General features: G+C 39.4%; 2 protein-coding genes across 2 annotated transcripts; one reads left to right on the top strand and one right to left on the bottom strand.

Moving 5' to 3' along the window:
- Window positions 1-1,179: 1,179 nt before the first annotated feature.
- On the bottom strand, window positions 1,180-4,599 carry LOC110885940. Its single transcript, XM_022133682.2, has 7 exons — window positions 3,799-4,599; window positions 3,125-3,364; window positions 2,948-3,037; window positions 2,720-2,869; window positions 1,888-2,012; window positions 1,666-1,795; window positions 1,180-1,585 (listed from the first exon to the last, which is right to left on the bottom strand). The coding sequence occupies exons 1-7, from the start codon at window positions 4,372-4,374 to the stop codon at window positions 1,460-1,462; spliced, it is 1,437 nt and encodes a 478-aa protein (XP_021989374.1). The 5' UTR covers window positions 4,375-4,599; the 3' UTR covers window positions 1,180-1,459.
- Window positions 4,600-10,239: 5,640 nt separating this feature from the next.
- LOC110882807 lies at window positions 10,240-11,478 on the top strand. Its single transcript, XM_022130736.1, has one exon. The coding sequence runs from the start codon at window positions 10,240-10,242 to the stop codon at window positions 11,476-11,478; it is 1,239 nt and encodes a 412-aa protein (XP_021986428.1).
- Window positions 11,479-19,879: the final 8,401 nt, after the last annotated feature.

Raw genomic sequence — 19,879 nt, 5'->3', positions numbered from 1 at the left:
TCGGTGGCTGATCGGGTGTGGCCGGTGTTTAGCGCTTGGTGCAAAATTCCACCGATATATATCTTCGATATCAAAGACATTTTGGATATCCACAATTTTCTTCAGATGGGCAAGAAAGCGAAGAAAATCATTCATGGCTTGGTGATTATTTCATGTTGGTGCATTTGGAAAGGAAGGAACGAGTTGGTTTTCAATCAGATTAGACGAAGCTCGCAAGATATTATAGGGGAGATAAAATCGAGAGCGTTCGCTTGGGTTAAAAATAGATCGTCCTGTAAATTTATTAGATGGGCGGATTGGTGTAAATACCCATTGTATATGTTGTAATTGTTTGCCCTTTGCCCGTTTGGGTCAGGGGTGTTGTTTTTGTTTGGCCTTTTGACCGTTTGAGCTGGAGTTGTGTTTTAATGAAGTTTACTTTTTTTTTTTTTTAAATGTGTATTGGTCTATTATTAGTACGGTTCTCGTTTATTAGAATACATTTAGATATTTCCATTTACTTTACTTGATATCAGTCTCCAAGAACCAAGATATAGCTTGGTGATAATGGGATGTATTCCTCTATTAAGTTGTTAGGGTTCAAATCCTACAAAAAGGCAAGCATGGTGATTTTGGTTGCTCAAAAAAAAAAAAAGTTCTTCACATGATATCAAGTCTAAGGCTTTCGGTACAAAATAAACCCGAGTCACCCACTTGTCTGTGTTCTAAATTCCAAGTGTTTGCTCCTTAATGAAACCATTGCATCTCCACACCTTCCGCCATCATCACTGGAAACCTCCGCCAAGCATGCCTCGTGAGTATGACATCAATCCGCAACCAGACACACTGCCACGCGTAGTTGTTCCTCCACCGCTACCAACCACACGTCACTGAGCGTCAAAGCACGTGCCACCTTCAATAGCAGCCGTTTCTCCTTCACCATTGTCCCCATAGTCCCTAGAAACATCAATCGTACTTGCCCTGTTCCAAAAGGAGTTGCTGCCGGTTTTACAAAACATAGTCATCGCCAGACCTGTACCACCCCAGGTATAACCAACTTTGTGATACGTACCATATCATATCCATATGCCAGTCACGCATTGATGACAATAGGCATTTCATAAATCATATTAGGCCTTATATGCGAATCTTTTTACCCGTGCCACGATATAGGCTTTCCTACTGTTTATTCTGGATATATATCAAGATCCCTTCATTGAAACACATTCACATACTTCCAATTACTTTACAAGTACAAGAACTAGTTTTGAGTATACACGAGACTTATTGTTCATTTATCTTCCAAACAGCAACTGGAATACATATGCGCTACCATCCGAACATGGTTTCAAGCTCAGAGTCGTACAAAAAAAGGTGGTAGCTCAAACTCAAAGCATATGTTCACAACTTCACATATATATACATGAACTAACCCATATAGCTTTAAAACTTAACAATATAAAGACCGTATTCTTCGTCATCAAAATTCAATACCACTATTTAACTGAATGGAAAACGAAGGCCGGCCGACATTCCCAAGGGGTGTTTCAGCTCTCAATACTACCCCGGTTTTCCCAACATTCCCGTTCCACTTTGACCTACCTAGCTGCATATACAAAAAACATTGGTCTTAGAACCAAAAGGTAAAACATAACTATAACAAGTCCAATCATTCAAGAAACTTACCGACACTGATGCAAAAGCAGTAGGGTGTGAAACTAAAGAACACCCACCGATGAGACTCAGTTCCTCGTTTAGCGAATGCACAAGTTCTGCCTTCAGTCCAGGGTTGCTTCCACCGATTGTCGGATGTAAGCTGGTCAAAATACAAGATTAAGCCGATTAAGAACACATCACACATGCATACGCTTCTGGGGATGTGGTGTACCATGTTTGATTTGATCATACCTGAACTGAACTGTAGGCCTCACCATGAGACCCGATCGTTTCCAAGCCAAAGCTTGTTCAAACCCCAATGTAAATGATTTCGCAGGCCATTGAACCATGGGCGTGATCCGTGTTCCCCATTTATTCTGCCAACAGAATATTATATTAAAAATTTTAATAAAAATCAGACTTTCAAATTTGCATTTGCATAAAAGGTAGGTCTATAAACGAACTGAACGTTCATGAACGTGTTCGGAGAGGAGTTCATTTATTTAATAGACGAACGAACATGAACACAATTTTTTGTTCATTTATGTTCGTGAACGTCCGTTTATGTTCTTTTCAATTTGAATACATAAGTAGTTATACTTATGTGAATATTAAAGATAAAAGGAATTTTCTAACTACTTATATAAATATAACTAATTGGTAATTGGGCTTTCTAGTAATAAAAATGGGTTTTGCAATGGAATTTATCGTAATTAATCACTAATTTATATAAAAAATTACTTTATGTTCGTTTATGTTTAGTCAATTATGTTCATTTGTGTTCATTTTATGTTTGTTCACTTATGTTCATTTGTGTTGTTTATTGTTTGTTAAATTATCTTTGTATGAGTTTGTTTGTTTATGTTCGTTTACGTTCGTGACCTGTTCGTTTAGGTTTTAAACGAACGAACATAAACAAGCACGAACATGCCCATTTTCTTAATAAACAACCATGAACAAAAAATGGTGTTCGATTATATGTTTATGTTCTTGTTCAGTTAAAGTTAAATGAACGAACACGAGCATCCCTCTGTTCATGTTCGTTCGGTTCATTTACAAGCCTAATAAAAAGTTAATAACTCACCTTGCATGAGAAACTGAACTTCATTTCTCCTGGATATTGCCCTTGTGCTTGAAGCAGACCGCCAAAAAGGGGTAGAAAAGCGCTAGTGGATATGCCTTCACCAGCAACGTACGTGAGCTGACCGTTTGGAAACTGCAAATCCATGAACGTCTGCAACGAGTGATAGCCATTTGTTATGCTCAAAGCTTCAAACTATAATACAATCAGCAAGAGTTTGACCGCACTTACACAAGCCATGGGATTGAGACACAACATTGACATCAATAAATATCTTCTATGCTTTGACCACACAGCTGGACAAAGAGAATGTATTCCATTCTGACAATTAACTAACAAGAATGAGTTTTTCAAATACATAAATTTCAAGATCACTAAATAACATTAGATAATGATTGTTGATTATACCTTTCTGTCATAACCATACCAAAGTAAATGTTTTTTTGACAAATGAACCGGTAAAAGAAGAGTGGAGTCACGGATAAAGAGGACGGGTCCAAGCTGAACAAGAAAAAGATTTGAATTCACATTTCCGGAAGTTAAACTGCCATTTGATGCTTCAATCCTCCAGATGTCTCCCCTTGCGGCTAAAGAACTTTCTAGACCACATGTTCGACTATCAAACATTGTCGAAAAATTAAGAACTCCCTGTATTCAGACAAACTCGTAATCAGAATGTATCACTAACTCTCATCATGCAAATTCAAAATATAAATACACACACACACATACATATATACACAGGGAAAGATCTATGCAGAATGCTAAATATTGCATAACACGTAGAACAAAATGAATCATTCATTTTTCGAACCTATAAATTTTTAAAACTAAAAAAAATGATAAAAATGTGTGCAACCCGAATCCCTAACACGCATAACCTATACATGTAACGCTTATAAATTTTAAAACATACGAAGAAACTACTTTGAATTTGTTTGATTGTTTTCAAGTATATAAACATAAGCATCTGTATGCAATCATTGATCGAGAAATACAACGATTAGACTTGTTTTTTTCCATTATCGCAACAATTTATCGTTCTGTAATGTAATAAACCGCACACACATGCTCAATTATACCTGACTCCGGCCCGAAAATCCAGCAGCCTTCAAATTAATCCCAGCAACCTCCTCCCCACCCGACTCATCCTTCCCCTTCCCTGTCTCCGTCTCCATCTCATCAAACCCGAACTCCTTGAACCGCTTCGCAATCGTCCCCAAATCCTCATTAACCTGCATACTAATCCCCAAATCAGCAGCCCTCTGCACCCCATCATCCACCCTCAACATAACCGTATCTTCCTCATGCCGAAACGGGACGGGCAACCGCCTAACAAACTGCTGAACAACCCCATTCAAACTCGCTCCAAAGTCCGCCCCAACCTGGCCCAACTTATTCCCTATATCAAAAATCGCAGAAACCCCATTAATCCCATTGCTAGTACTGTCAACCAACATCCTGAAATCATGTTCCACCAATTGGGTATTGAATTCGACATCGAATAGCTTTGGTGGGTGAGGGTTTGGCCAGTTGAAGGATGGCGGGGTGATGTGTGAGTGGATGAGGTCAGTGAAACCGTGGGTTAATCTGTCGGCTAGATCTAGGCCGTGACGTTGTACTTCTTCCCATGCTTCGAATGATCGCTCTACAGACATCGATTGGGGTTTGATTGGATGGATAAAATGGTGAAATTGGATCGTAGAAGGTGGGATTAAAGTGAGAAAGTGGAAGCATAGCCGATGAGTTCCATAAGTAGATCTGCAAAAAAGAAGAAGGTTTATTTGGATTTAGAAATGATTTTTGTGTTTGTGGAAAATAAGAGGCTGAAAGGAAAGATAAGAAGGAAGGAAGGAACGAAGAAGGGAATATGATTTGGTAAGTGGGTCGGGTGTTGTTGGTGAAAGTGGGTTTGTTTGTTTGTTTTAGATGAGGCGGTTCATAACCTAGCTTGAGGTGAACAAAACTAGCTGATTTTTTTTTGAGTGAATTTCACGTTTTGTCTTTTATTTTTAGGGTTATTGAATTTTATTATTCTCAATTATCGGTCTTTGGCCGTTGTCATCTATAGCTAACACTTTGACATCCGGCACCCCGAACTTGACTTTTAGTTTGTATTGGCACCACTCAGTTAAATCTTTACTAACTGGGTTTGTTTCTTATCCTACGTGGCACATAGTTGATGAGTTAGACATGATTACATGGGAATGATGTGTCACTCTCCCTCCCTCCACACCTCCACCTCATCTTCCCCCTTATGCCTAAATCAATCGTCATCTTCTTCAAGATAAAGTGAACTCGTTGTCTAACTTTCCGTTTTTATCAGGATTTTAGACAAAAGGATCAAAGCAAACCCTAACAATTGATCTTCAAGATAATTCCTCACCCTGCTCAACATGTATATTTCACATTTAAGTGAAGAATCAATCGTCGGAACATTGATTTGAAGGGTTTCGTTAAAAACCGGATTTTGACCACCACCATTGATGGTTTGAGTGGTGACTGACTTTTCAGGGTTGCTTGTGATGCAAATTTTGGCATAAACATCTTGTAGAACCATCAACCATGTAACCATGTAACTTTGTTCCATTAGCTGCTGAAGATGGCCATGGCGATCGCACTTCGAAGACTCTGTTGTTCGCCCTCATCCCTCACCCGTTACATGGTTTGCAGCTTTATATTCTTCCTTCCTTCATTCGCCCTCCAACATCAACCATATGTAGAACCAAATTTGCAGAGGAACCTTGGAGAAAAAATCATACAAAAAATGAACTTTTGAATAATCAATGAACCAGGAAATTGATAAGACGCTAACGACTTTGTTCTTTTGTTATCAGTTGGTTTAATAGTGTTGCTATTGCTTTTGAAGCTTTCCGAATCCGAGAAGCTCTTTCCACCGGCTCGAACAGTTCCACCGGCTATTTAACCGGAAATTGAAGCGAAACAAGCTTACCGTCGGAGAACAGTTCGTCGGCTGGAAGCATCAACGCCGGATCTTCAAGTCGGATCTTCAAGTCGGCTCGAACAGTTCCACCAGTTGTTTATATCCAATTCATTTTTCAGATCTGAAATAAGGGGGAAGATGAGGTGGAGGTGTGGAGGGAGGGAGAGTGACACATCATTCCCACGTAATCATGTCTAACTCATCAACTATGTGCCACGTAGGATAAGAAACAAACCCAGTTAGTAAAGATTTAACTGAGTGGTGCCAGCACAAACTAAAAGTCAAGTTGGGGGTGCCGTGGTGTCAAAGTGTTAGTTGCGGGTGGCAATTACCAAAGGCCGATAGTTGGGGGTGATAAAATCCAATAACCCTTATCTTTATACCAAATTTCAGGTGATCTCCGTTGTCTTTAAAATTATGATTTTTGTACTTAATGCTTTAAAATCCTGCACGTTATGTCCTTTAACCCTAACCTAGTTATATTTTTCTTTTAAAATAGATCACACAAGGGTAATTAAATCTTTTTACCCATATGATATGATATGATATGATATGATATAATATAATATAATATAATATAATATAATATAATATAATATAATATAATATAATATAACCCATCTCTGCATCTCTCTTTATACCTCTCTCTCTACCCCCCCCCCTCTCTCTCTATACCAGCCACCAACCACCACCACCAACAACTACAAACCACCACTCTCCCCATCTCTCTCTCATACAAACAACCTTCACCCACCAACCTTACACCACCCTTCATCACCTCCACCAGGGTTCCCTACCAACGCAGACGTCGGAAACACTCACTCTTCCACCGCAGCCGCTGAAGATGCTGCTGCCGCCGTCACGTCGTTGCTACTCACCGCAGCCGCCGGAGTAGTTGCTGCCACGTCGCTATGTTTGTTCAACACTATGGATCTAATATTTTTTTTTCAAATCATGTGTGAGGCTGCAAATTGATGATGGGTGTTTTTTTTTTCAATTTGTAGATATGTGTGAATGCAAGTGATGTTTTTGTCTTAGATTTTATGATGAGATGCAAGTTTGGGTTTTATTTGTGAGACTGTAAATTGAGTGTGAAATTTAAGGTTTTAATGGAGATTTTAATATGGGTAGTTACTGATCGAAGGCATGATATTTATGCTTGGTAGGATTTGTGGTGGTGTAGAAGGAGGTGGCGGTGGAAGGAGGTGGTGGTATAGAGGATGAAGAGAGTGTGTGTTTGTTTAGAGAGAGAGAGATGGAGTGTGTGAGAGAGAAATGATATATAATTTTTTTTCTTTTACATGTTTTTTTAAAGGATAGGGTAAAAAGACAATTCTACCCTCATGTGCTTTGCACATGATCAGATTTAATGTAACACCCCGAAAATATTAGAAATTAAATAAATAACCATAATAAATATGTTGATCACAATTAAGGATATTTTTTTTTTTTGAACGGCCAACAGAATCAATCCCGAGCACTCTCGGGGCACCTACTGGACCAAACGGAGTACTCCGAGAGTAACTCGAGTCCACCACCAATTCCGGAGAAAACCCGGTAACCCACCCGCCCGTAGGCACGACAGTGAAATTACCGGTAAAACCCGTTTGGCTCAAGGATCGAACCCATGATTCCCTGGGTCTCCTATCATTGCCCACCAATGCCTCACTCTGCACCAAATGGGAGTTGAACTTGCATCTCTCAAGTGAAATGCAAGTCTTCCACCACTTGATCTAGAGATCATTGGCTACAATTAAGGATAAAATAACTAGGAAAAATTTTACCTAGTTAATTATGTGCCTTGAAACAATAAAGAAAAACTTGGTTAATAACCCTTTTATAAAACTTGAATAGTTAAGGGGCTAAAGTTGGCAAAAGAGAAAGAGGTTTTAATTTAATAAAAATAAAACACCAAAACACACACCTAAGTGTGTGTTCTGGTCGGGATTTCTACAGGAGCCAAGGAGTTCTTGAGCTCAAACCCTAACTAGCACAATTTCATCAAATTGAAAGGGCAAATCAAATTTAAATCGAAAACCAAGTTGAATCTAGTGATCACCCAAGTGAAGGGATCACAAGGTATGTCAAATTTCGTTATTTGGTTCCATCTCAACTTCTTGATGAACACCTGAAAACGAAATTATTGCTAGAATATTGAATGTATGAATGATGCTATGTTGAATCCATGTTTAGGAACGAACTATAGTTGAGAAATTTGATGAATTGATGATGTGAATCATGAAAATTATAATCATTTACATAAGTGCTAAATGGGTTTTGTAGAAAGATCATGAACACTAGAATTATGATCATCAATTTGGTGTTATTCGATTTCCATGAAGTGAATCTAGGTGTTGTTATGCATGCTAGACATATGGACTTGAAAATGATGTTTAATCTTGGCTAAATAGTTAGTCATGAACTCGATTATGGATTTTATAAAATTATGTCCATTAGGTGTTTGTTAAAATGCCTAAATGAAAGCCTAAATGTAGAGATTTTGAGTAAAACGCATTTGAATGATATGATGAATTATGCGAAACATAATGTGATAAGAGTTCTAAACAAGTTATTGGTTGAACTCTATAGGCAAGGCAATAGAATCTTCGAGCGCACAAGCCGGGGTGGAGGCACTCTTGAAGGAAAAGCTTTGAAGGTACGTAACTTATGGTTTCGTTACATTATGCATAAACGTAGATAGTAGTTATGTTAATGGTGTCATTGTGCAATATAGGAGTTTGGTATATCATTGAAGTGACGAACTTCACTCGACAACCAAATGGGTCAAAATAATGGTTAGAATAAGTTTGGTATGTCATTGAAGTGGTGGTTTACACTCGACAACCAAACGGGTCAAAACAATGTTTTAGATCAGTAGTATTGAAATGACTTGAATGTCACACAATGAACGGGTATTATGAATGCGTAAGCTGGGAAACGAACACGCTAAATTTGATGTAAATGAACCCTTGGATATGGGTTAAAAGTTTAGAAAAATGATTTTGTAGAAATTGCTTAAATGCGCATGCTTGAAACGTTGACAACGAGCATGACGCTAATGCGCGTGCAAACCATGTGATGGGAGCGAAACGCTAATGCTTGATAAGCCCGGGATGGGTAAAAATGTTTAGAAACGATTTTTGATAACAATCATGTAGGGTAATTTATAGCTAAATGGGTCGAATAATTGTAAAAAGGGATTTATAATCCATTTGCTTATAAACCGGATTTCGATGCGAACAAGGAGGGTAAACGAATCCCTATTTTAATTATGGATGCATAGGAAAAAGAACATGCAAAATGGATAAGTAGAATGAAAGTTATGGCACTTTAAAATTTAATTTTGATAAAAAAAAACATAGTTGGGCAAAAATTGCAGGTCCAGATACGAACCTGCTGGAAAATGATCTTCCCCGCGGCACGCGAAGGGGAACTGTGACACCAGCGCGACACGCGACGCGAGTCGCGGCCCGCGACAGATTTAGCTTAGTCTCTCGTGGCCCGCGAGAGACACAAAAGCTGGAGAAAATTATTTTTTTTTATGTTGTTAGATGTTTGGAACTCGTTTAAACTCATTTTTTAGCTACCAAAACTATTTTTTATATTGGTTTTGAATTTAGGTGATCGTAATATGCTCCCTGATGAAGATCAAGCGAATATCAAGAACCGAACAGATGTCTTTTAAAGCTTCCGCAATGATCCTATTTTTTTCGTTAAATGTGAACTTGTATACACTTAAACTATACTTTTGAATGTTTCTAAACATGTATGAATGTTGGTATAACAAAAGTTTTTGTAAAGTTGCATTTATAAAATGCGTATTTTATTGTTATAATCATGTTAAATTGAGACGGGTCTTACAAGTTGGTAATCAGAGCTCAAGGTTGTTGACAAAGTGTGTTCGGTTTGAAGCTTGATCAAACATCCGGTAAGAATAAATCATTTTAGTATATTTTAATAAGACACTAGAAAAGAGATATGAATTGATGTGCATGGGAAGAGTGTGTTAATACACTCAAACCCGGAAAGTGCACCAAACCCGAATGGTTTAAGCAAGTTGCGAACTTGGCTAAACCTAAGTGAGAGATGCGAATGATGATAAAATGAAATGTTTAACAATTGATATAAACATTTCAGATTCTAGATGGCTGATGAAGGTAATGATGATACGGTGCCGATAGTCACCGAACAGATGAAAGAAGTGATTGCTGAAGAGGTTGGAAAGGCAATAGAGAATAGTCTATCCGGGTTTATAGACAAGATTCAAAACACGGTACTCACAGTAGTGGAAGAGCAGATCAAAAGGTTGGAAGAAAATTTCAACCAATCGAAAGACAAGTCGGTGGAACGAAAGGCTTGCCCGTATAATAAATTCATGGCTTGCAAACCTCCAATCTACAACGGGGAGGTCGATCCGATAATATGTCAACGATGGTTGAGTGACATTGGGGGAGTGTTTGAAAGGACCCACTGTGATGTAAGTGACTTCGTAGCTTACGGTACGGGTCAGTTAAGGGGTCAAGCGAAAGACTGGTCGGATAATATGAAAAAATAGATTGGGGTTGAAGCGGCAAAGAATATGACATGGGATGAGTTTAAGGCACCGTTCCTTAAACATCACAGTCCCAAGGCGGTCATTAACAGAATTAAGGAAGAATTCATCCAACTAAGGCAAAAGGATGAATCAATAGACAAGATCATGGGTATCTTCCTTGATAAACTAAGGTTCTGTGACGAGTTAGTGACAACAGAGGAACAGAAGATATATTACTACTACAACATGTTGAGTGCTAAATATCGGGAGTTCATGACTCCCTCAAAGTACGAGACTCTCACCAAGATCATAAACACTGCTCGGGAACGAGAGATTGAGCTGAGAAAGCAAGTTGAGCAGGGTGAACGAAGGGCGCAAGATGTTAATCCAAGCCCTACAAAGAAAGCACGAACGACGAAATCGGCGAAGAGGTCGGATGTGAAAGGCGGGTCGCCAAGTTGTAAAATCTGTGGGAAAGGATATAAGGGTGAGTGTCGCTTCAAGGATAAACCATGCCCTATATGTGGGAAGACTGGGCATACGGCTTCATTATGCCCAAGAAAAGTCTCAGTCTGTTACAAATGCTACCAACCGGGCCACAAGAAATCCGAATGCCCGGAGTTAGTTGGGAAGAAGGATGGAAAGGATACGCAGACGGAGGCACAGAAAGCAAAGGCCAGATCTTTCCACCTAACCGTAACAAAAGCAAAGATAGAACCCGATGTGATCTCAAGTATATTTGCTGTAAACTCTATTCCCGCACGTGTGTTGTTTGATACAGGTACGAATAAATCCTTTATTTCACACGAATTTATCCGAAATCCTTCATTCCTATTAACAAAGTTACCTATGCCCTTAGAAGTAGAGATAGGTGATAATAAGAGCTTCATCGTGTGTGACGTATGCCAAAACTGCAAGTTGAGTATCGATGATGAAGAATACTCAATAGACTTGATCCTGATGTTGATGGGAGAATTTCAAGTGGTTGTCGGGATGGATTGGTTATCCCGACATCACGCGAAGGTCGTATGCTTCCGTAAGGAGATAAAACTTACGTCCCCGAGCGGAAAGCACGTTATTATTTATGGTGAAAAAGGGGGTAATCCCGTGGTGTGTTCGATGTTAGAAGCTCATAAGCTCATAAGGCGTGGATGTAAAGCGTTCATGATATATGCGTGTGAACCGGAGAAAGAGTCGCCGAAGATTGGAGACGTACCGGCGATACGTGATTATGAAGACGTGTTTCTGGAAGACTTGCGGGAATACCGCCAGAACAGGAAGTAGAATTCGGAATCGAATTGGTTCCGGGTGCAAAACCCGTAGCTAAGGCGCCGTATCGGCTCGCGCCATTAGAACTACAAGAGCTTATGTCGCAGATACAAGACCTGCTAGATAAGGGGTTTATAAGACCGAGTGTGTCTCCGTGGGGTGCACCGGTATTGTTCGTGAAAAAGAAGGACGGAGCATGCGTATGTGTATCGATTACCGGGAGTTAAACAAACTCACGGTGAAGAATCGATATCTGCTCCCGCGAATTGAAGATTTATTTGACCAACTATAAGGCGCGAGTTCGTTTTCTAAAATTGACCTTAGATCGGGATATCATCAGTTAAAGGTCAAGGAAGAGGATGTACCGAAGTCGGCCTTTCGTACACGGTATGGGCATTTCAAGTTCCTCGTAATGTCCTTCGGGTTGAAAAATGCACCCGCTGATTTCATGGACCTCATGAACCGGGTTTGTAAACCTATGTTGGATAAGTCGGTAATCGTGTTTATCGACGACATTCTGGTATATTCGAAGAATGAAGCTGATCATGCGCATCACTTACAAGAAGTGTTAGAAACACTTAGACCAGAAAAACTTTACGCGAAGTTCTCGAAATGCGCTTTCTGGTTACGAGAGGTGCAATTCCTCGGGCATATCATTAGTGTCGATGGAGTGCTAGTAGATCCGTCGAAAATAGAAGGCGTGTCAAAATGGAGCCCTCCAAAGAATCCTTCGAAAATCAGAAGCTTCTTAGGGCTTGCAGGATATTATAGGAGATTCATACAAGATTTCTCCAAGATCGCTTCGTCGTTAGCCAAGTTAACTCGCAAGGAGGAAAGGTTTATATGGGGCGTTGAACAAGAAAGAGCATTCCAAACGCTCAAAGAAAAGTTAACCCATGCTCTGGTATTAACTTTTCCGGACGGAGTCGATGATATGGTTGTCTACTCGGATGCGTCACATTCGGGGCTCGGATGTGTTTTAATACAATGAGGCAAGGTTATAGCCTATGCCTCGAGACAGCTGAAGATTCACAAAAAGAAATACCCTACTTACGATCTTGAATTGGAGGCAGTGGTGTTCGCTTTAAAAATATGGAGGCACTATTTGTACGGGGTGAAGTGCACTATATTTACTGACCACAAGAGTCTGAAATATTTCTTCGATTAGAAGGAATTGAACATGAGGCAAAGGCGATGGTTAGAAACAGTGAAAGATTACGACTGTGAAATACATTACCATCCTGAGTCGAAAGGCAGATTATGCTCCTATACGGGTGCGATCGATGCAGCTTATTGTGACATCGGGTTTACTTGAACGAATCCGAGAAGCACAAGTTGAAGCAGTGAAGGTGGAGAACTGGAAGAAGGAACGAATAGTCAGCCAATTAAAGGATCTTGTGGACAGTAACAACGGGTTGAAAACCCGCTTCGAAAGGACGTGGGTTCCTAACTCGTGTGGGGTTAAAAAGCTTCTACTAGACGAAGCTCACAAATCCCGTTATTCTATTCATCCGGGGGTGACCAAGATGTATAACGACTTGAAACAAAACTACTGGTGGCCCGAAATAAAAAGAGATGTAGTAAAGTACGTGGAGAAATGCTTGACATGTCTGCAAGTCAAAGCAGGGCACCAAAAGCCCTACGGTAAACTTCAACCGTTGGATATTCCGGTTTGGAAGTGGGAACATATCACAATGGACCTATTGACCAAACTACCAATGACAAACCGCAGATTTGATGCTATATGGGTGGTTGTAGATAGACTGACGAAAAGTGCTCACTTCATTCCGATACGTGAGACTTATACGTCAGAAAAGATGTCGGAGGTTTATACGAACGAAGTAGTGGCACGCCACGGAGTACCGGTATCCATCGTGTCCGATAGGGATACCTGGTTTACTTCAAACTTTTGGCGTGATTTCCAGGAGCAAATGGGGACGAAATTGTTCATTAGCACCGTGTACCATCCTCAAACGGATGGACAGAGCGAAAGAACAATACAGACATTAGAAGACATGCTACGGGCGTGTATCATCGACTTCGGGGGTAGTTGGGACGTTTATCTACCTTTGGTCGAATTTTCTTATAATAATAGTTACCATGCTAGCATTGGTATGGCTCCGTACGAGATGCTCTATGGTAGAAAGTGCCGAACCCCGGTGTGTTGAGATGAGGTGGGCCCACGTGAACTCGCCCATAAAGATATAGTTCGAACCACGAATGAGAAAATTGATATGGTTCGAGCCCATTTGAAGGCGACTCAGGATCGACAAAAGTCGTATGCGGATAGAAGAAGAAGACCGATCGAGTTTCAGGTTGGCGACAAGGTTATGCTTAAAGTATCTCCGTGGAAGGGGATTATCCGGTTCAGGAAAAGAGGAAAGTTAAGCCCGAGGTTTATTGGGCCGTTTAAAATCGTTGAACGGGTTAGTAAAGTAGCATACCGCCTTGAACTACTGGAGGAACTGAGCGGGATACATAGTACATTTCATGTATCGTACCTCCGAAAATGTTTAGCCGACGAAATAGCTTACATCCACTATGACGACATCGAAGTGGATAACAGACTCAACTATGCGGTGAAGCCGATTGCAATTCTAGATCGTAAGGTGAAAATCTTGAGAAACAAGGAAATTGACCAAGTGAAGGTCAAATGGGAGCATAGAAAAGGTTCGGACACTACATGGGAGTCCGAAGAGGAGATGAGACGTCTCTACCCTACATTATTTGGTACGTATTTTGGTTTCGAGGACGAAACCTTTTTAAGGAGGGTGGACTTGTAACACCCCGAAAATATTAGAAATTATATAAATAACCATAATAAATATGTTGGTCACAATCAAGGATAAAATAACTAGGAAAAATTTAACCTAGTTAATTATGTGCCTTGAAACAATAAAGAAAAACTTGGTTAATAACCCTTTTATAAAACTTGAATAGTTAAGGGGCTAAAGTTGGCAAAAACGAAAGAGGTTTTAATTTAATAAAAATAAAACACTAAAACACACACCTAAGTGTGTGTTCTGGTCGAGATTTCCACAGGAGCCAAGGAGTTCTTGAGCTCAAACCCCAAGTAGCACAATTTCATCAAATTGAAAGGGCAAATCAAGTTTAAATCGAAAACTAAGTTGAATCTAGTGATCACCCAAGTGAAGGGATCACAAGGTATGTCAAATTTCGTTATTTGGTTCCATCTCAAATTCTTGATGAACACTTGAAAACAAAATTATTCCTAGAATATTGAATGTATGAATGATGCTATGTTGAATCGATGTTTAGGAACGAACTATAGTTGAGAAATTTGATGAATTGATGATGTGAATCATGAAAATTATAAAATGCCTTGGATATGGGTCAAAAGTTTAGAAAAATGATTTTGTAGAAATTGCTTAAATGCGCATGCTTGAAACGTTGACAACGAGCATGACGCTAATGCGCGTGCAAACCATGTTATGGGAGCAAAACGCTAATGCTTAATAAGCCCGGGATGGGTAAAAATGTTTAGAAACGATTTTTGATAACAATCATGTAGGGTAACTTGAAGCTAAATTGGTCGAATAATTATAAAAAGGGATTTATAAGTCATTTGCTTATAAACCGGATTTCGATGTGAACAAGGAGGGTAAACGAATCCGTATTTTAATTACAGACGCATAGGAAATAGAATCATGCAAAACGGATAAGTAGAATGAAAGTTATGGCACTTTAAAGTTTAATTTTGATAAAAAAACATAGCCGGGCAAAAATTGCAGGTCCAGATACGGACCTGCTGGAAAATGATTTTCCCCGCGACACGCGAAAGGGAACTGTGACACCAGCGCGACACGCGACGCGTGTCGCGGCCCGCGACAGATTTAGCTTAGTCTCTCGCGGCCCGCAAGAGACACAAAAGCTGGAGAAAATTATTTTTTATGTTGTTAGATGTTTGGAACTCGTTTAAACTCTTTTTTAAGCTACCAAAATTAACTTTTATGTTGGTTTTGAATTTAGGTGATCGTAATGTGCTCCCGGATGAAGATCAAGCGAATATCAACAACCGAACACATGTCTTTTGAAGCTTCCGCAATAATCCTATTTTGTTTTTGTTAAATGTGAACTTGTGTACACTTAAACTATACTTTTGAATGTTTCTAAACATGTATGAATGTTAGTATAACAAAAGTTTTTGTAAATTCGTATTTTAGTATAAAATGCGTATTTTATTGTTATAATCGTGTTAAATTGAGACGGGTCTTACATTTAACAGAAAAATTTAACTGGGTTAGGGTTAAAGGACATAACGTGCAGGATTTTAAAACATAAAATACAAATATCATCAATTTTAAAGATAAAGGACACCGCTTGAAATTTGGTATAAAGATAAAGGACAAAACGTGAAATACACTATGATTTTTTTTAGAAAAATGCCCTGATAGTCCCTGTGGTTTGCTCCATTTTCACCTTTAGTCCCTAACTTTCTAAAATTACACCTATAGTCCCCGACTTTTGTAATTTCGTTCCCGGATAGTCCTCGACGTGGATGGGGGTTAGTTTTTGGTATTAAGTGGGTGTGAAATGACCTAAATGCCCTTATTATTAAAAAGCAATAGCTTATACATATAGATAATTAAGTGGGGCCCACTTCATCACCCTCACCTTCACCATGTTTTTTATTGGTTAACCCTAAAACCCACACCCGTTGCACATTTCCGGCTGCTACCACACGCCACCACACCCATCCACCGATCCGACGAATCATATTTCCGACCTCCACCACATACCACCGCACCCGCTGCACACTTCAATTACCCTAAAATTAATTAGCTACACTTAAACCCTATCCCTTTGTTCTCCGCCCAAAACCGCCACTGACTGTTATTTTGGCAACAAGTTAATCAGCATCTTATCGACTAACTGAATTCCGTTCAATCCTCACATCTTTAGACCCTTCTCAAATTCCATTAACCATAGCCCTTCTCAAATTCCATTAACCATAGCGCTTCTTAACCTCAACCCTCTATGTATACCTAGAACTCTGATAAAATCAAAAACCTGCAAAAATTACATTTATCTTCAAATTAGTTACAGAGGTCCAAGTGCAAACCAAGATAGTTCAACCTTGAACACTGCATTTTCGATTATGCTATATTACGCGATCCATGCCGGTCTCAAATGACTTTGCATCAACCAAAGACACAAATTGAAGAATTATAAAGCAATAGCTCGCCAGATATCAGATCTTGTGTTATGTTTGCCAAATTATTTCACAAAGTTCCACCGAAAGACGATGAAGTGTGAGAAGGGCGACAGAAAGACGACGAAGTGGGGGCTGGCCATTTAGCGTGTGATTCTGGTCGATCGGAAGTTGTTGGTTGGTGGTTCGACATGGTGGAGGTGGTTGGTTGATTGTTTAGGATCAGGTTTCCAAGTGGTTGGTCATTGATTTTCGTTGATTGTTTAGGATCGGGCTTTCTGGTGGTTCGATAGAGTGTGTAACAGCCCGACTTTTCGGGTCATTACTTATCGTTGTTATTCTTCTCGTTACCGCTTGTACTCCCGAGATTCTGATTAACGCAAAGGGTTTAAACTATGATTTTCAAACGCAGTACTAAACGCGTATTACAACGCTTATTCAAAACGCAGTTATCGCATTTAAACGCTATTCTATAACGCTTACTATCTTAACGCATTTTATCGCATGTTACATCGCTTGTTTAGACTAAACTCTATGGCAACGCAAATGCAAACGCAAACTCAACGCAGACTCGAAACGCGGATTTACTGTGTTGTTTTTTGCGATGCCTCTAACCTAGGTCTTGTTTGTGTTCTTATGCAACGAAACTGTTAGGATCGTTGAATTGATCAAACGAGACGTTCATTAGAGTTCTTGACCAAATCAGAGGCGGAATTCATTGATTTGATCTTCATTCAGCTTGATATACAGTTAGATGTAGATAATATGTCGTTTGTATTGATTTCACAACGTTTTACAGGCTTGGCGACACTTCGGCAGAGCTTCGCTACCGGAATCAGAAGTTACAAATGAGAAACCAAGACCTCATATATATAGGGAAGCCCAGGTCGCTCCAAACAGTCCCACACGACCTGGTCCAGGTCGCACGAACTGGTCAGTTCGCACGAACTGATCAGTTCAGACCTGTTTCCCGTTTTTCTCGTATTACGTGTCTTGGTCTATCTAATCTATTACAAGACTCGATACAAGACGAAGTCGACAGACATATGCACCAACAAACCTCCCCTTGGATGTTGACGACTCTTCAGTACGAGTCTTTAGTATGTCAAGTCTTCAGTCTTGATCAGTCTTCTCGCTCTCTCCCAAAGTATCTTTCTCTGTAAGCATCCTTCAATCTTCTCTCTTCTCTTTCTCAGAATCTCAATCTGTCTCTATCCTCTCTCTAATTCTCTTGATCAGATCTCTTGATTCCTTAAGCTTATCAGCATCAGCAGCTAAACTCCCCCTTGGATGTTGATCCAAAATCAGTATCTGACATAGCTCTCGTTCTAAGATCGTATTCTGGCTCAAACTCTGCTCAGGCTTAGACACGGGGATCTAGCTTTGCAGCTTTCACAGGTTCAGGCACGTCTCCTGGCTCTCCGTAGCCACAGGATCAGAAACCTGGCTCTAATCTGCATATCCTCAGGAGTCAAAACCTAGCTTTTCAAATCTTTTAACCTGCATAAACTCTACCTGAAACATAAGGTTTTTATTTATAACAATTTTAATCTCTGCTAACCACTTGTTAGATTATGACAATTCTCAAATTATCTCAAACTTTAACTTCATTTTTTCATCTCAAACACACTCTCCCAATCCACAGTTGTTCATCCTGTTTAGCATTCGGGATTTTGAAAATCAGTTTTTCAACATCAGTTGTCGAAAATAAGATGAAATAAAATCTTTTTGATTTTTCAAAATATTATGCTAAAACACATTCTTTTTGGGTTTTTGTCTTTAACGAAAAGCAGTAACGAAATATTTACAGACAATATTTTTGTGAGTTTGTGTAAGAGGATCATATCAGTTTATGAGACAAATCACTAACACCGTTGACCTTTTTAGACTTTAAGTTTTAAACGATTCACTTAGATTGTCAGTATACTGATCCATTTAAATTTTCACACAAAGTTCAATTGTTTCAAGATACGAATTAGTGTTTTAAGGACTTAAACTTATTCGCGTGTCCCACCTCAGAATATACTCCCGTATCCAGACTCCTATATTTAGTCTTACAGGTGAATGTACACTAATGATATCTGTAAATGGGTAATGCGAGGCCATGAGAGCTCAGCTTAGAACTTCCGTTTAGACAAAGAGATGATGGCTTGACTTTTAGGTGTGTCCCGTTTGGGGATCTTTTCTTCAACAGCACATGATTATCATTTTTCAATGTTTCATCATTTTTTATGCTGAGGGTGGGCTATTGCTTCCGCAAAATCAGAAGTCCTGGTATAATACCACAGATATCATCACGCATGTCACAACCCCCAGTCCCTAGTTCCCGGGAACGGGCGGCCGTGAGCCAGTTTCGGTGGTATCACATTTATTTATCCAATTTGGCAGCGGAAATTTTCATCAGGACCGTAGTTAGGAAATATTTAATCAGAGTAAACCACCATGTTTTATAACATTAAACATATGGGTAAAATCCAAGTTTTCAATACACGCATTTCATAGGAATAAATCCTACTTATTTAATAAAAACATCCGTTTTATTTTTAGGTAACTTTATTGCCACTTTTCCAAGCCTCCAGTGCTGTCCAGCTGGCTTCTACTTGGCTTTCACATTTTGTTACCTGAAACGCGTTTTAAAAACATTTTTGTCAGTGGGAAATACTGGTGAGTGAATCCCAGTTTAATCAAGTTTAAATAAAATTCACAGTGAACAGTATTGAGGGCGATCCCGCAATTACATTTGTTTCCAAGTTATATCAATTATCACCCGTTGGTACTGTCGAAACCCGACTTGTGGAATTGTTACTCCTTAACCAGGTTGTAACCAATTTTGTATACAAAACCCCAACATACCCACGATAATTGTATTCTTACAAATACTCAATAACTGTCATTCGCATGGAAAGGTTGATGTGTGTTGGTGTATATATAATTTATATGTATAATTAAGCCCTTTTTACACCTTTAGCCAAGTTTTAAATGTATAAAAACACGATATTCACTAACACTAAACACACATATGGGCAAGTGCACCCATCGTGGACGTAGTATAGTGTTGGTAAGATACCGAGGTCGTCCAAGGACACAAGAGCTTTTAATACCGGTTTATCCTCAACGTCTAATCAAATCAAAAAGTGAGAAAAATGTTTTTAAACTAAGAAAATAAAAACTAACTAAATGCTGAAAAATAAAATAAAAATAAAAACAGATAGACAAGATGAATCACTTGGATCCGACGCGTGT

Source organism: Helianthus annuus, chromosome 10 (genome assembly GCF_002127325.2).
Source record: "Helianthus annuus cultivar XRQ/B chromosome 10, HanXRQr2.0-SUNRISE, whole genome shotgun sequence".
Taxonomy (NCBI): domain Eukaryota; kingdom Viridiplantae; phylum Streptophyta; class Magnoliopsida; order Asterales; family Asteraceae; genus Helianthus; species Helianthus annuus.
Note: the sequence above shows the minus strand (reverse complement) of the source record. Positions and strands in the feature narration are given on the sequence as shown.

Bases quoted from the DNA above. Each gene is read 5' to 3' on its own strand.
- LOC110885940 (XM_022133682.2), bottom strand. From the start codon at position 4,374: ATGTCTGTAGAGCGATCATTCGAAGCATGGGAAGAAGTACAACGTCAC. The intron at 2,013-2,719 runs GTGAGTTATTAA...TTCTGTTGGCAG, and splicing joins AGTTCAGTTTCTCATGCAAG to AATAAATGGGGAACACGGAT. The intron at 1,586-1,665 runs GTAAGTTTCTTG...TTGTATATGCAG, and splicing joins CTGCTTTTGCATCAGTGTCG to CTAGGTAGGTCAAAGTGGAA.
- LOC110882807 (XM_022130736.1), top strand. From the start codon at position 10,240: ATGACATGGGATGAGTTTAAGGCACCGTTCCTTAAACATCACAGTCCC.